The sequence below is a fragment of the Acanthopagrus latus genome, chromosome 14 (genome assembly GCF_904848185.1).
Source record: "Acanthopagrus latus isolate v.2019 chromosome 14, fAcaLat1.1, whole genome shotgun sequence".
NCBI lineage: Eukaryota > Metazoa > Chordata > Actinopteri > Spariformes > Sparidae > Acanthopagrus > Acanthopagrus latus.
The window spans coordinates 9,962,127-9,977,550 of NC_051052.1; the positions used below are offsets into that span (position 1 = coordinate 9,962,127).

General features: G+C 42.6%; 1 protein-coding gene across 1 annotated transcript; it reads left to right on the forward strand.

The window, feature by feature from the left end:
• Positions 1-8,250: 8,250 nt before the first annotated feature.
• On the forward strand, positions 8,251-15,002 carry ifrd1 (interferon-related developmental regulator 1). The gene is made up of 12 exons (XM_037122273.1): positions 8,251-8,476; positions 10,271-10,375; positions 10,562-10,643; positions 11,711-11,835; positions 11,984-12,141; positions 12,243-12,293; positions 12,632-12,810; positions 12,930-13,038; positions 13,188-13,322; positions 13,416-13,544; positions 14,113-14,208; positions 14,332-15,002. The coding sequence occupies exons 1-12, from the start codon at positions 8,446-8,448 to the stop codon at positions 14,416-14,418; spliced, it is 1,287 nt and encodes a 428-aa protein (XP_036978168.1). The 5' UTR covers positions 8,251-8,445; the 3' UTR covers positions 14,419-15,002.
• The last annotated feature ends 422 nt before the right edge of the window (positions 15,003-15,424 follow it).

A 15,424-nucleotide genomic window follows, 5' to 3' on the forward strand; every position in this document is an offset into this window, starting at 1 on the left:
AAAGTGGGTTATAATGGGCTTGAAAATGAATTCACACTAGACGTCCTCTGTGCGGGGCGAGCGCAGGAGCATTAGCACTGTGCGGTATGGTAAACAGAGGCTCCTTTAATGCCCCGAACGGACATAAAATCACGGAACACGGCCCTGCCTCAAAAAGTTGCTGCGAAGATCAAATTTGCACGTCCATCATCTGCGCCCAGATTGACAGATTGCTGGAAGAGAAAACAGGTGGGGAGGAGGGAGGGAGAGATGTTTGTGTGTGCGCTCACGACAATGAAAAGAAATGATGCACAAGATGCTGCAGAGAGATACAGGGGAGGGGAATAGAGCGCTAGGACATAACAATAAGGTGTAGCCATCCGCTGAGGCAAGCCAAAGAGATTCCCCAGCAGATCGTCTGCCTGTTTTAATAGCCTTTGGGCATTGTGTCCTCCTCAGATTGGGATTCCATTGTTGGAAGGGCTGCCGCACGCCCAGACACACACAGACACTCCGGCAGCATCCATGATTACCTTACAGAGTTTTCTTGAAGAGGATGTCTTATTTTGTTGATGGCACTATGCGCGTTCTTTCCTTACCGAACTGCGAGGCAGAATTAAAATTTTCAAGCTCATCGCCGAACAGTCTTTTCTAACTCCGAGCAGGTCAGCCTCGCCTCTCCCGGTGGCCGCACTCACCTCCCACATCAACCTTTTAAATGGGATGTCTACACTTATTTCAAGTACTTTGCTGCCAATCAGTTCGACAATCCCTCCCTCGGCGGAGGAAGGAAGGGGGGGAATAAGAGGAAATTCCCGTAATAGGAGAAGGGGCTTTTCTGAGGAAATGGAATTGAACAAGCTGTCTAGAAGCTTAAATTTGATTCAATGCCCAGGGCTTTTTAGTCTAACTGTCTCTGAAAACCTGCAAACTGGACCTCACATCCGAGTTGTTTTCCGAGGACTTGGCCAAAGAGACCATATCACACGCCGGCCATTTTAGCTCTGACGTCATGGTCAGCACTGCTGTGTTGACGCAGGGAATCTGACAATTTGCCATCATTTCACACCGTCCTGATCAATCACTAGCTGAAAAGACAATGGCAAGCAAAAAATCTGAAGGGACACTGGGCCATATTTCAAGATAGAACAGTGTATTTAATATCTCGTGAGCTTCATTTCAACAAATGTTAGCATTTAACCACTTCCTAAGCTAACGTTGCCATTTCAGTGCCACACAATACAATAGGTATAGGGTAGAATTCACACTAAAATATCATCGCACATCGTCGAAGTAGCCTAATACACACATATACTGCATATAATCAAACGGTTAGCTAGGAAGTAGTTGAACGCTCATGTTAATGGGCAACCTAAAGTGTTGTTTTACAGACATTTGGACCAATTTTTCAAGGTAGAGGGACATATTTGGCAACCGTTAGCTTCCATTAGACGATAGCTAACATTACCGTTCAACCCTTTCCTAGCTAACATTATGAAGCTAGACGTCAAAGGACGAATGGCCGCCATCTACAAATACATCTGGATGCCTGTGCTTGAGTGATAGATCTCAGACCTAAATGCTGCCTCCTGGTAAGGCGTTCACAACACACTAGAGTATTTTGTACCCCAAATGCAGGTGGAAAATGCAAACTACCAGCAGGTGGCGACAGAGAAGAGTGTGTGAGGGTGACATTTACCCCTCATGGAAGGCCGTCAGCGCCTCAACTGGCCACTAAATGCGATTTTAGTCTACTTAATCAGATGGCCAGATGACAATGACATTACCTTATCATCTTTGTGTGTGTGTGTGTGTGTGTGTGTGTGTGTGTGTGTGTGTGTGTGTGTGTGGGCTCGAGCAAGTGTGTGCACATAGAACTTAATGGATTTTTTTCCCCAGAACTAAGATAAGCCCATTCTGGAGGCAAGGGACTGCAAAATGCTTTCATTGCAGATTCTTATTCAGATTCTGCAGCAAATTGATGATCGCACCTTTTGAGCCGGACACAAGCTAAATCTCACTTTAAACAACATTTGGAGTAAACAGACGCAACTTATCACTGCAGCGGTGGGGCCGGCACAAGCCGTTGCATTTTAAAGATTTAAATGCGTCCTGATGTTTTATGGAACGACTGTCTGGCAAACTAATTTTCAAAGAGGAGACTGTGACACAAGGACTTTCTGCTCTCAGAGCGATTAGGTTTGAAGTTCGGATGAAAAGGCAGAGAAGAGTTTGGGGATACAGGTGTTTTTTGCCCCCCCCCATAAACTCTCTCTTCTCTGTTTTTATCTTTGATCAATTTAAACCCATGTTAGGGATTCCGGTGAGGGCGCGGCGCAGCACATCTTCAGAACAAAGGAGCCTCTCTCGCCCTCCCTCTCTCCGGGGCCCTCTTAAAAAGGTTAATGGATTGAGATTGAAGTTGCGAAATATGAGCCGGTAAGACAAATGTGCGCGGGGATGGAGAGGTAATTACAGTGACAGAAGCGCAGCCTAGCTGTCATAGTAAGCTGTCTGATAGAGTGCTAAACCCCTCTCCAAACAAGAAAATGAGGGGAAAGACTACGGGATCCAGCCAGTGACTAACAGACTGTAATTAGGAGCTGGATGCTCTAATTTGAGCAACCCGGCCTCCATCAGACACCAGTTTGTTTTGATTGCCGAGCAGGGCTGAATACTTGATAGATAAAATGAAGTTGAATTATGCGGCAAAGCCAAGAGGAGTTGATGCCAAATGAGTACAGTTTTTTTATACAGGTCGCATCAGGTCAGGTTTATTTAGAGTTGGTATTCGCACTGATGTAGTCAGGCAGCTATGGCAAGATAAAAATGTCACGATCCCTGAAGGGAGACTGAAGGCTGTGAAAACTAGGATAGAGCAAAGAAATTGGGATGCAAATGAAGATTTTAAAAATATACATATATAAATGCACAAGGAATTTGACAAGGTGTTGAGATGTGCAAATAAAGCACAAGCCTGCAAATCAATTCGTTTGCTCTATTTTTTATTTGCATGATGAGATAATTCAGATTTGTGTCATTCTATATGCCTAATGATCAGTTAAAGGTGTGATTTCAGATTTTAGAGAAATTCAGTTACTCTCTTGCCAAGAGTTAGATGACAAGACTGATATTAATATCATGCCTGATAAGCTACAGCCAGCAAACAGCTAGCTTAGCCTAGCATAATAACTGGAGACAGGGGGAAAACAGCTAGCCTGGCTGTTCGAAAAGTCCACTTACAGCACCTGTATCTGTTTTGTTGATTTGTTTTAATGCATTAAAAAAGACCAAAATGCAAAAAGCGACAAGTTGTGGTTTTACACGAAACTATTCTTGGCCTGAAGCAATGACTACTTTGAGTTACGTTGTGAGAGCTGGTAGTTGACAGATTTTGTTAGCTTAAGATGGAGAAAAGCTAGCTGCGTTTTGCTAAGCTGGGCTGAGCTAAACCAGGCCGCTGTCAGTACCTTAACTGTGCAACATGTTAGAATTGGCCACCTGTTGAATTCAAACCCAAAACAAACAGGGGGTAGCATATCACAAAATTAACTGTAGATGCTGTTAGCTAGTTAGCACAGTTAGCCGTGCATCTAGTAGCCCAGACTAGAGGCTCCGAGCACCAAAGTAGTGTAGGTGCTTACCCCCATAGTGCTAACTGGTTAGCAGTTAGAATCTCTGCAACACAGCCCATTAAACTGTTACTTTGATCTACATTTAATTGCGGCACATCCAAGAGTCCTTTATTTAGAGCAGCCAACGAATCATACAAACACTTCCTGGGTGGGAGCTTGAAATTCTTACTGCCAGCTACTCGGTTAGTCAAAACAAAGTGAGGGCCACTTCACCTCGAGGACTGTCGACTGACGATTAAAGGAAGAGAAAGAACGCTGCAGAAAAATGTCAAAGTGGACCCGGTTGAGGTGAGCTAGATCACAGCGATCACTTCCCAGCCTCGCTCCCTTCCTCCCCCGCCCCCCGGCAGGCTTAACCCCATGCAGCCAGCCTCAACCACTTTGCTTCAGGCCATGTCACTTATGAATTATTTAGAAACAGGAGCATCGCACATGAAATTAATATTCAGACATATTCCTATTATCTGCTGTCAGCTCTCTCTCTCTCTCTCTCTCTCTCTCTCTATCTATCTATCCCCCCCTGCTATCTGTTATTTTGGTAATGATCTGTATTCCTGTGGCATAAGGTTGGTCAGAGCCGGTGCCCACTGATGCAACGTGCCGGGCATGCTGAGCGAGGTTAGACTGGGCTGCTCTGTTTTTTTTATTTTTTTCCATACTCCCACACTGGTTTACTGGCAGGTGATTTCTCTCTCTCCCTTCCTCTCCCGTTCCACCACGCATTGCTCGAGGTTGACCGAAGCTGTTCTCACCACCATCAAAATAACATCTGTTTCCTTCTTCTTTCCTCACCCACTCAGCACGCGCTCCAAAAATGCTGCTTTCACGCTCGTCCTGTCCGTTTTTTTTTCGGGTTGCCCAGTGTTTGCATCGCACGCCCGAGTCCCATTAAACATTTTAAAGCGGCTCGGGCGGCGTGCACAGTTCACTGACACAATAAATTATGCATCAGAAAACACCTCTTGGAATTCCACTTTGCTGTGTTGCAGTGTGTGGAGCAGCAGCAGCAGCAGCGTGCCCCTTTGAATTACAAACAGAATGGCTCCCCCTAGTGCCAAAGAGAGTTGTGAGGAATTAAGTGAATGATGAGTCCAACCATTCAAACCAGCTTTGTTTTTTGTTGTTGTTTTTTTTTTTGGTCAGATACAATAAAGCAGCATCCTTTCATACACCTGCACTGATTTACTCACATTGCATTCACAGTTACACACTCCCTGATTTTACTGCTATTTTGCTCCAAACTCACACGCTAACAGCTCGATAGTTTTTGGAGATTTTGTGGGGTACTGCTTAAAAATTAAATTAAAAATGTATGTATCTAAATTAATAATCGAGTGCAAGATCTACCATATTGCAGACTGCTTCCCATTTAACCTCGCAGTGTGCGTTGCTGTGTCCACTTAACGCACCACGGCTTCACACGTAATGAATTATTCAAGCTTGATGCTGCGGTTCTGTCCGTGCCCCCCTGCCAGATTATTTTTCAAATTTGGTTGAACTTGTCCTTTAATGTCAGAATTGGTCAGTCTGCAAAGATAGTCAGAGATGTCTTAAAGATAAAGAAATGTGGGAATGTTTGAGATCTTTCTGGCACTTAACTTTTTGAAACCTCGAACTGTTTCACATCTATCGCCAAATATCTTCCCCTGTATTGTACTCATGAAGGATTGTGTGGGTGACTGAGCAAGGAGCTGTCTGTGCTGTGCTTAGTCAAGATTTCAGCTGCTCCATCCTGCTGCTAGTAACTACCGCTCGCTGGAGTGATTTAGCAGATACTGTTTGCTCTCTCTATGTTGGATTCCTGTGTATTGATACATGTTCCCTGTCAGTTTTAATGTTCCTCTGATGCTCCTGTCTTGGCAGGATGCACAGAAAAAAAATCTCCTCCAGGCGGGGGACTATTTGATCGAACAAAGATCGTAGAAACTTGCTGAATGTGTTTTTCAGTCCACCCACGTTTTTCCGAGAGCGCTGGTGGATCGAGATCTAAACCGACAAGTACGCCATAAAAATCAGCTTTGTTAATGATCTGGTATTAAAAAAGGCAAAATCATGATCAGCATGCAGGGGTACGTGCAAGCTCAAAAGGGGGGAGCAGCTCTGGAAAGCTCCCAATAGTGGGACGCGAGGTGCATGAAAACTGAAAGTCCACTTTGAATTCTGCAAAGCTTTACACTGCGATGTTTGTCAGGTCTGAGCTGGCAGGAACACTGTTGACAGTTGGGCCGTGGGAATGGCAGCAAGGAGGCTGCATCTGTGAGATTTTCTTTTTTCTTTTTTTTTCTTTTTTTTGCACTTGTGTAAGAAAGAGTGATCTATTTCTGTCCCATCGAGAGAAAAAAAAGCAGAGTGAGGGGAAATAAAGCCAGGGAAGATAATTAACTAGGATGAATCGGGTCCAGCTCTGTGTTAGGCTGAGGTTTGATACATGTTTATAAGAATATTGCAGGCAGCGGGACAGTATAGCAGAGGGTGCATAATTCCAATTGACCATGGACTTTCTTTTATAACTCAGTTGTTCAACTCAATGCATTCATTCCTGAACTCTACTAAGGTTTTACTGCAGTGGCCACTAACTGCAGTGGACATGTGAAACTACAGTCTGCGAGCTGGAATTGATTCTCTCTCGTAGTGTTAGTCCTGGAAAAAAACAACAAAAATCCATATTCCTTGAGAAACACGTGCTAATAAAGGCTGCGTTTAACCTTCATTCACACCCCGCCAAAATAAAAGTAAAGCTGCAGGCAAACTTTCACTTTGTAGCTGCTCTCCTCTGGGGAAATGCAAGGAGCCCAAATCTATCTTATTTAGGGCAATGATTCCAGAGCATGTGCACGGGAGTGTTTGCATTGGATACTTTGTTCATCCCTTGCTGACTGCTAATTCGTATTATTTGCGTAACTGTCTAAATAGAGATTTAGTTGAGGTGGAAGAAGTTTGCCTTCAGTAAAAGTACAGAAGATTTGACTTAAAAGCATGAAAGTATTGTCAATACAGTATGTCCCTTTTCAGAAACATCTCTGATGTTGCAGGAGGTAAAGGTGGAACTAATTTTGATTAATTTATATAATAATCATATATAATAATGATTAGTTTAGATATATCTTGTATCATTATTGCAAAGTAACTCTAATTGTGAGATAAATGCGGTGAGGTAAAAAGTACAATATTTCTCTCTGAGATGTAGTTGAGAAAAAGTATGAAGTAACATAAAGTAACTTGAGCAAATGTACTTTCCACCCCTGTTCCTGCAAAGTCTCTACAAGTCAGAAACAGAAAACTTGGCAAATACACATAGCGACAGCTGCTAAAAGCAGATGTGAGCAAACCAAAAGACATTTAAAAATACATTTTTGAGAAACCACTTAAAAACTGACAAGAAATGGGCTCTGAGTGAACCAACACATTAGTGTACCTGTTATCTCGTCTGCCCTAGCATGGCACAACATAAGATACTGTTGGTATCCTGCATTGTATCTCAGAGGACCGCATCCAGTCACAATGTTTGTTGTGATATGGAGGATTTAATCGCAGTTTCCCATGCATTATGTCAACATCATAACTACATCAGAGGACGGTGTGTTGCATCACAAATGCATGAAATGACAACATCGACTTAATTACAGATCTCTGTCATCACGGCTCTGTGATCATCAGGGAAATCAACCAGTCAACAGCAGCTGCGGCATGCCATCTACTCCCAAGGTGCATATTGTATCACATATAGTTGTGGAGGAAGTATGCAGACCCTTTACTTAAAGGTGCACTATGTCGTTTTGGGGGAGAGCGTTTTAATCAGAAGAGAAACTGGTTTTATTTTTATGCCCAAACAAACTAAATAAACAAACTCTTTGATTTCATGAGTGATTTGACTGAGTAAACAAACTTAATGTATAGAACAGCGCAAATTCCTACTGTTTTACTTTGTTTACATTTGGCGGACCCTGCCACCTTTCTAGCTTCAAACAGTGTTCTGGGGACCTTATCTTCCTCTGAGAGCAACTTCTTTATTAACTTATGGGGGGAAAAAATCAACATTTCTAAGTTTGTATTATTACCTCATTAATATTTTAAAGTTTTAGAGTTTGAATTTCTTCTACAAAGTGCCCCTTTACGTAAAAGCAGCTAAGCCAAAATCAAGCTTACATAGTCTCTGCTACAAGTCTGCAAAATGTTGATTAAGTATCAATATTTAGTGATGTATGATGTGTAAGCAGCATTTTAACACAAGGAGATTATTTTAAGGCTGTATACACTGATGTTAAATCTGTGACAATACATCATATTCTATTTACAGATCATGTGTTTGTACATTTATCTGAAAACTTAAGAGCTGTATCATAATGTTATTTCCCTCACAAAGAGATTGGTAAGCAGAATTAATTATAATAATAGTTAATAGTAATAGTTTTCATGTCGCCTTCATTAATCATCATAGCTGAATTGTTGCTGCTTTGTAGGCCTGCTACATCTGCCACTGTGATGTGTGTCTATCATCACACACACACGTTGTGCCAATATAACTGCTCACTGCGTCACGCGCGTACACACGCGACACTTGTTCCTATTCCCGGATTGGTCGGAGATGCCGGGAAACCTCCTCGTGATATGTCAGCCGGTATAAATACCTGGAGCCGCCCGCTTGTGATGCAGCCCTAGTTTATGAGGGAAAATGTATCGTCTCGGCCAACAGACTTTCTCCAAGATCGCTTTCGATTCCTTTTTATCCACGAAGCCACGGGAATATTTTCATTTTACGAGACAATACAATAAAAGCTGCTCGTGTATTGGCTGATTTTGGATCAAATTATACCTTTGTTTGCAAAGAAAAATGCCAAGGACCAAGAAGAAGAATAGCAGGGGTAAGTGAGCTGCCGCATTGCTGTGGCCTTGCTTATTTGGCCACACCACGCCGACGGTAGTTGTAGTTCTTCGTGTGTTGACAGCCTATTGAATGTAGTGGAACGTGTGTACAGGCGGGACTACAAACGTCAGAGGCTGGCCTAACGTCAGAACGCAAAGCTAGCTAGCCGTGGTTACACAAAAGCATTGCCTGTAGCGACATAACGTAGTATCGTACGACAGCATGGCTTTGCTATACATCTACTGTCACACTTGTTTAATGATTTTATACTAATTAAAATATCACACGAGTCCTTTAATACTCATCGGTCGTTCCAAGCTACCGTCAGCTAACGTAGCGTTAGCTAACGGCAACTCCCTACGAGCCACCAGCATTGTTTGCTAGGTTAAAGTTTATTTTATACCCATACACATAAGACAGCTTGGCGGCTTTTACGATGGTTTTCGGCTTTACATACGAATACATAACTTATTGTGGGTCCAAATAACGTCAACGTTTGCTCGAACTCTGTAACGTTAAGTTAAAAACAAGTCGTCCTTTCCTCCGGATTGACCTCAATTAATCTTCAGCCGAGTTTGTACCTGCTAGTATTTATGAAGACTGACACTAGCTAAGTTAGAACGAGCATTTGGGGCAGATCACTGTGTTTAATATCGCTTGTTATTGGGTTGTTACTGTTTAACGACAAAAGGCGGACATTTTGGACTCTAGAGAGCGGGTAGGAAAAGAGGCGGCGCCCGATTCTCAGAAATCAGCTGTCGTGGGTGAAAAGAGTCCACGTCAACACATGGAAATAGCCCTAATTAAGTGGACAAATGGCTCTTTAAGAACAGCTTCTTTAAGCATCTATCATAGCTGTAGATAATGAATACATTCACCCATAGTTGTGACTACAATACGGCTTCTTCTTACTGTGATAAGCATGCTCCAGAGGTCAAGTCAGGACAGGCCAGAGACGCCTGTTGTGTCTGAGTCTGGTTACTGTGCTGAGCTATTGAGGAAGTCATTTCCTACACATAATGTAGTTGTTTTGTTTTTTTTGATGGAAACTTTTATAACTAATAATCAACAGTGTTTTTTAGTTTGAGAGAATGAGCAGATTTTAAGATTTTCACACCTCCTTTTGTAGCTGTGAATTTTCACAAGTCCCCTGTGCTCATCTTGTCCCTAGAAGATCTGTAAATGCAAGCAGCCATGCAAGTTTGATTTGTATCTACAGTTTTTTTTTCTTTTTAATTAAATTATTATGATTATTCCATATAACAGTATTCTGGACTAGATGAACAGCTCTCCTTCTGGACTCTGACCTTATTTGGACTTAAGCTGGAATGAACACTTCCTCCTCCGCTTTTCATGACACGTGTTCGCTCGCTCTTGGTGGTTGGGACTGTCCCAAAACTGCATTTCTTAAACCCCAAGCAGCAGTTTTGTGGCAAGAAGTCGCCGTGGCAGATTGTCTGAGCTTCTATCGTGTCGAGCCACTTTCTGTGCACACGTGTGTATTGACCCGTGTCCCTCCAACCTGAACATAATGTTGTGTTTACGCAGTCAACACAAGCGTGGGTTGCCCTTGACCCCGACAGCATGGTGCATTTTCATATGAGATAATAAAAGTACAACAGATAGGGCGTGCAGAGGACGTAAGACCGATTAGATAGCTGGTGTATTTGCTACAGCACCTGTGTGGAGCCTGGGTTACATAATGAGCGCACACTGACCTTAGGCACTGCACTAATGCATTTGACTTGATTAGACTGAGTTATATTCCCTGTGCTTGTGTGTTTTCCTCCAGGAGGGCAGCATGGACATGTGCAGCCTTTCAGTGATGAGGATGCCTCCATTGAGACCCTCAGTCATTGCAGCAGCTTCAGTGACAGCGCCAGTGTAGCAGATGAAGGTAAGTCTTGAGTGTGCATTACTCGTGCTTGAGTCTTTGTTACATCTTGCGAGTCTGCATTCTGACTATGCTGTCGGAAGGGCGTGTCTGGAGTGTGCGTCTCCTCCGTGCCAAGAGCAATTCATCCAATGTTTTTGGTTCCGTATCGGGCAACTGTAAATTTACTATGTCTTGTTCCGTTGCCAGGTGGAGAGGCCAGTGAGGACGCAGCCCAGGAGGATTTCCAGTACAAGCTGAAGGGGTTCATAGACAGCACTGTGGATAAGAGGTAGAAAACCTGTCTGGTGAATCCAGTCGTCTACATACACATTATCTGATCTTGGTATGCAGGCTATGGCACGTCTCTGTGGGGTTGCAATATTGCATTATATGTATTGAAAGTGAAGTAACTCTACTTCACAAAGGAAGCTGCATGGAGGAAGATTGTGAGAGGGAGGGAAATATTTTAAGCTTTTGACAATTTAGAAATCTTTCACCCACTAAGGAAATAAGTATTTTTTAAAAAAAAAACGATGTTGTGGAATAATACCCTTGAAATATTGACAAAGAGCCTCCAGCAACATACTTTAAGTAGGTGTAACTAATACAGTTTAAAAAGCTTATTTCTGGGATGGATTGCCTGAGTTTCGAGCACCATCGTCAGCCACAGGAGAATGGTTGGAGTGAGGTCTGCAGTCCAGTCGAGTTAAAAATAGACTTCATCCCCAAAAAAGCTGGGCGCTATTAGTCTGCTGAATGTGATAATAATAAAGTTGGGATGCACCAGTAGTGCCTCTACACTGCCAGTGGCATTATGGTAATTATTTTAAGCTAATACCAATGCTTACAACACACCATTTAACATTATAGTGAACTTCATGAGTGTTGCAGACAAACATTATAGACATTTTTGATTGATTGACACAGTTTTTAGAATGCAGCAAAAACCCTTCAGTTTATCAAATTTTAAAAGGGTATAATTCAGAGATGTGGATCATTCTGACTTGATGAGACCAACTGGCTTATGATATCATTAATAGTTAGGTATTAATAACTTTTTTGTTTTCTCTTTGTAGTGCTGGATATTGCAGGTTATACTGAAGTGTCTTGTTGCAAAGACTTGACTTGTCCAAATTAAAAGAGGATTAAGAACTTGCTTGAGATTTGGAGCAGATAACTTTAAGTCTCATGTTCTTCAGTCCCTTTAATTCACTGGGCTTTATCAAGGCTATTGGCCAAAACCGGGGGGGGGGGGGGTTCTCTCAAAATTATGAAATTAGTTTTCTGATGTTGAAGGGAAGAGAGATGATCATTTGCATTATAGCACAATGACATTGTGTGTTCCTGCTTCCTCAGTGCTAAGACCAGACAAGGTGCACTGGACGGGCTTAAGACGGCGATGGCCACACGGATCCTGTATGAGTTCATCTCGGAGAGAAGGATGACCATCACAGACAGCATCGAGCGCTGCCTCAAGAAAGGTACCAGACAAGACGATGAAACCGTCTTCTTTTAATGTTTCTTGAATGACGAGGTCAAGTTCATTGTTTTAGTTGACATGATAAATCTGCCCCAAAATTTAAAAAGGGGGGAAAAAAAAAAATAATTCCCTACCCGTCACTGTGTCAGGCAAGGGCGAAGAGCAGCGAGCGGCGGCTTCCTTGGCCTGCCTGCTGTGTATCCAGCTGGGCTCGGGCATCGAGAGTGAGGAGGTGTTCAAGACCCTGAAACCCATCTTCAAAAACATCCTGGCAGACGGATCAGCCAACATACAAGCCAGACAGGCAGTGAGTGTCTGATGTCATCAGCGATAAAGCAATATAATTTCATGACATCGGTATGTAATTTATACTGCAGAGACTCAGCTGAACACATCTCTCTCTAATAGGTGGCGACAAGTCTGGGCCTCTGTACTTTGGTTGCAGAAGATGACATTTTGGTGAGTTCTTGATCACTTTTATTGTTTTTCTGCGGTTTGACACCTCTGGGCTCGAGGGCGAGCTGCAGCGATGTCTCTCCAACAACCCTTTTGTCAGTCGTTTATTTGGGCTCATTATCGGTTTTGACACTGTGCCTCATTCAGTCTTCACGTTGGTGATGTCAACAGCACTGGCAGCTGAACTCAAACATGCCTCTAGTTATTATTTGTGACTTAAGATTTATGTAATTACTCATGAGTTATTTGTGATGCCTTATCCTGTGTGTGTTTTTTCTTTTTTTTTTTTTAAATGCTGCCTTACAAATGTTCATATCATGCCCTACTACTTCCTGCCTCAGGATGTACACGCTACAATGGAGTGCTTTGAGAACCTGTTCACCCGGTCGTACGCGAGGGCGGATGGTACCTGTCCTTTGATCAACCCCCAGACAAGCCAGCTCCACACCAACGCGCTGCTGTCCTGGGCCCTGTTGCTCACCATCTGCACTGCCAACCAGCTCAAAGACATCCTGCGCAAGTAAGGCACACTGTCGGACTTTTGCTGTTGTGTTTACTGCATTTCAGGAAAGCACTGACGATTTCAGGATGGATGTATACATTCAGCAGTGTTTTGAGTGCGTAAACTTTATGTTGCAGACACCTTCCGAAACTGCCACGATTGCTGGAAAGTGAGGATGTGAACATGAGGATTGCTGCAGGGGAGACCATTGCTCTGCTGTTTGAGCTGGCCAGAGACATGGATGCTGTAAGTTCAAACCATGCTTCTTTTAATATCCCAGATCTCATCATTCCTGTAGTCAACTTTCAGGGACTAAACTGCTGTTGTTGGATGCTTTATTTTGGCCTTTTAAATGGTCTTTAAATGCAGCGCATCTGTTTCCGTGTGCCTTTCAGGAGTTTGAATTCCACGACTGGGATGAACTGTGTGACAAACTGAACGCGCTGGCCACCGACTGTAACAAGCACAGAGCCAAGACGGACAAGAGGAAGCAGCGGTCGGTGTTCAGGGACGTGCTCAAGGCTGTGGAGGTGGGTGTTCACCGTGGGCTGACAGCACCTCATTCTGCTAGGTTTTAATTTACATTTTAGTCATCACCGTCCTCCCCATCTGTCTTCTTCAAGGAGGGTGACTTTCAGTCTGAGACCATTCGCTTTGGGACGGAGCGCATGACCATTGACAGCTGGGTCAGAAAGAGGACCTACGATGCTTTCAGGGAGTTTGTGGGCTCTGGGATGAACTACCACCTACAGGTACCTGTCAAACAAGTTCAATCTGTTAGAATCTTTTTCTGCACAGTTGGGGAAACGATTAGGCTAAACTGTTGTCATCAGTATTATACCATATGTAGGATCTGATACCAGCCTGCGTAGGATTGTCTCTGACATGTGTCATCAAAACATTTCCAATAACTCTAGTTATAAAGTTCAAAAGTAAAAATGAATTATAATATTCTGCTTGAGCAAAGTGTTTGCTTTTACAAAGGATGGCACACAGCTTCTTTTTTTTTTTTTTTTTTTTTTTTTTTTTAATGAATATTTATAACAGGAAGGAAGACAACACTTAATAACAGCAACACTTAATGCTGATTTGGGATAATGTTGCGTAGTGAAGTTGGAAAAACACCATCACAAGTAGCTGGTTGGAAGTCCGCCAGTTCCAATTGGAGAACAACACTTCACAAGAGAACACGAGACAATAGAATGAATTTTAGACCATGCTGCTTTGTAAACAGTTTGTAAAATCACTGTATTGTCCTGTGCAAATGGTTGATTAAGTGTTTTTCTTAATTAATTTTTTTTCATACTTATTTCAACAAAGGGTAATGAATTCATCAGAGACGTGTTTGAACTGGGACCACCCATGTTGGTTGATTCGGCCACAATGAAGGCCATGAAGATCTCTCGCTTTGAAAGGGTATGTGTACAACTTATTTAAACCCTCACGTTACATACACCTGTTATAATAATTGTGTCATTTGCCACATTAAACATGCAGGACATACTATAATAAAACCGTTTTCCACATTCTTCTCTCCAGCATCTCCACAACTCTGCTGCATTCAAGGCTCGGACCAAGGCCAGGAGCAAGTTCAGGGACAAGAGGGTGGATGTGGGAGAATTTTAAACCTGTTTGTTACTTGTTTTTTTCCTTGTATTTTTGACTCTAACAACCTATTTATTAGGCTCCATTGCTTTTTAGATGAACCGTCACGACTTTGTTCACGTGAACCTCCCCTGAAATCTGTCATTGAATATCGCACTCGCCCGCCTTCTGCAGACTTGAGAGGGGGTGAAACTTTCTCATCGTGGACGCATTTTAAACTTTACAAGGAGGCGAGTGTCTGATTCATAGATTTTGAGTAGAATTTAATATATCCACACATTCACAGTGGTGTTGTACATATAGTGTATATTTGTTCTTTGCTCTTGTTAATAATTATGTGGCCTTTCTTTTTTTTTTGAATATAAGTTATGAAGAATTAAGCCAGCATTTGTCTATGTACCATGTAGTCCTGTTGAGTTTAAGACATGTGTTGGGACCAACCCCTAACCCCTTTGATGAATTTGTATTAAGTTGCACTACCTTGTTTTACCCATAGCTGGTTGTCTCTGTAGAACCTTGGTGAATATTGTGTTGTCTTTTTAGTATTGGGTATGTACTCTAAAGGGCAAGGATGGTGAAATAAACACTGAAAAGCTGTAAAATGGTTCTCATTTTTACTGAAGTTTATCACGTAAGATATAAGTTTTATAATTTAAGACCGGTGGTAGCAGGAAGTGTGGGTGCTGAGGGGGGGAGAAGCAAGCACCTGAAATGAGCCATCATAAAAGTTTTCATTTTTAACTGCTGTACCAAAATTGTATTAATTCAGATGAATACAAAACACACACCATTTACTGACATAACATAGACTGACCTCTCAACACCCCAAACTGTCACTGACTTCCAGCATCCCAGGACCGACCCGAGATCAGTTGATTTAGCTGCTCGAATATCACATACGTTTTTTGAGGAAGTGCCACGAAACTTCCCTGGAAGGGAGGTTCAAAAGCGACTTCAGAGAAACCTGAAATCACGGCTTCTCTTTCAGCTCGTGGCAGATATACGAAGGTCATATTGAGCAAAGGGC

Coding starts and splice junctions, on each gene's coding strand:
- ifrd1 (XM_037122273.1), top strand. CDS start 8,446: ATGCCAAGGACCAAGAAGAAGAATAGCAGGG. Junction 8,477..10,270: donor CAAGAAGAAGAATAGCAGGG/GTAAGTGAGCTG, acceptor GTTTTCCTCCAG/GAGGGCAGCATGGACATGTG. Junction 13,323..13,415: donor ACGTGCTCAAGGCTGTGGAG/GTGGGTGTTCAC, acceptor GTCTTCTTCAAG/GAGGGTGACTTTCAGTCTGA.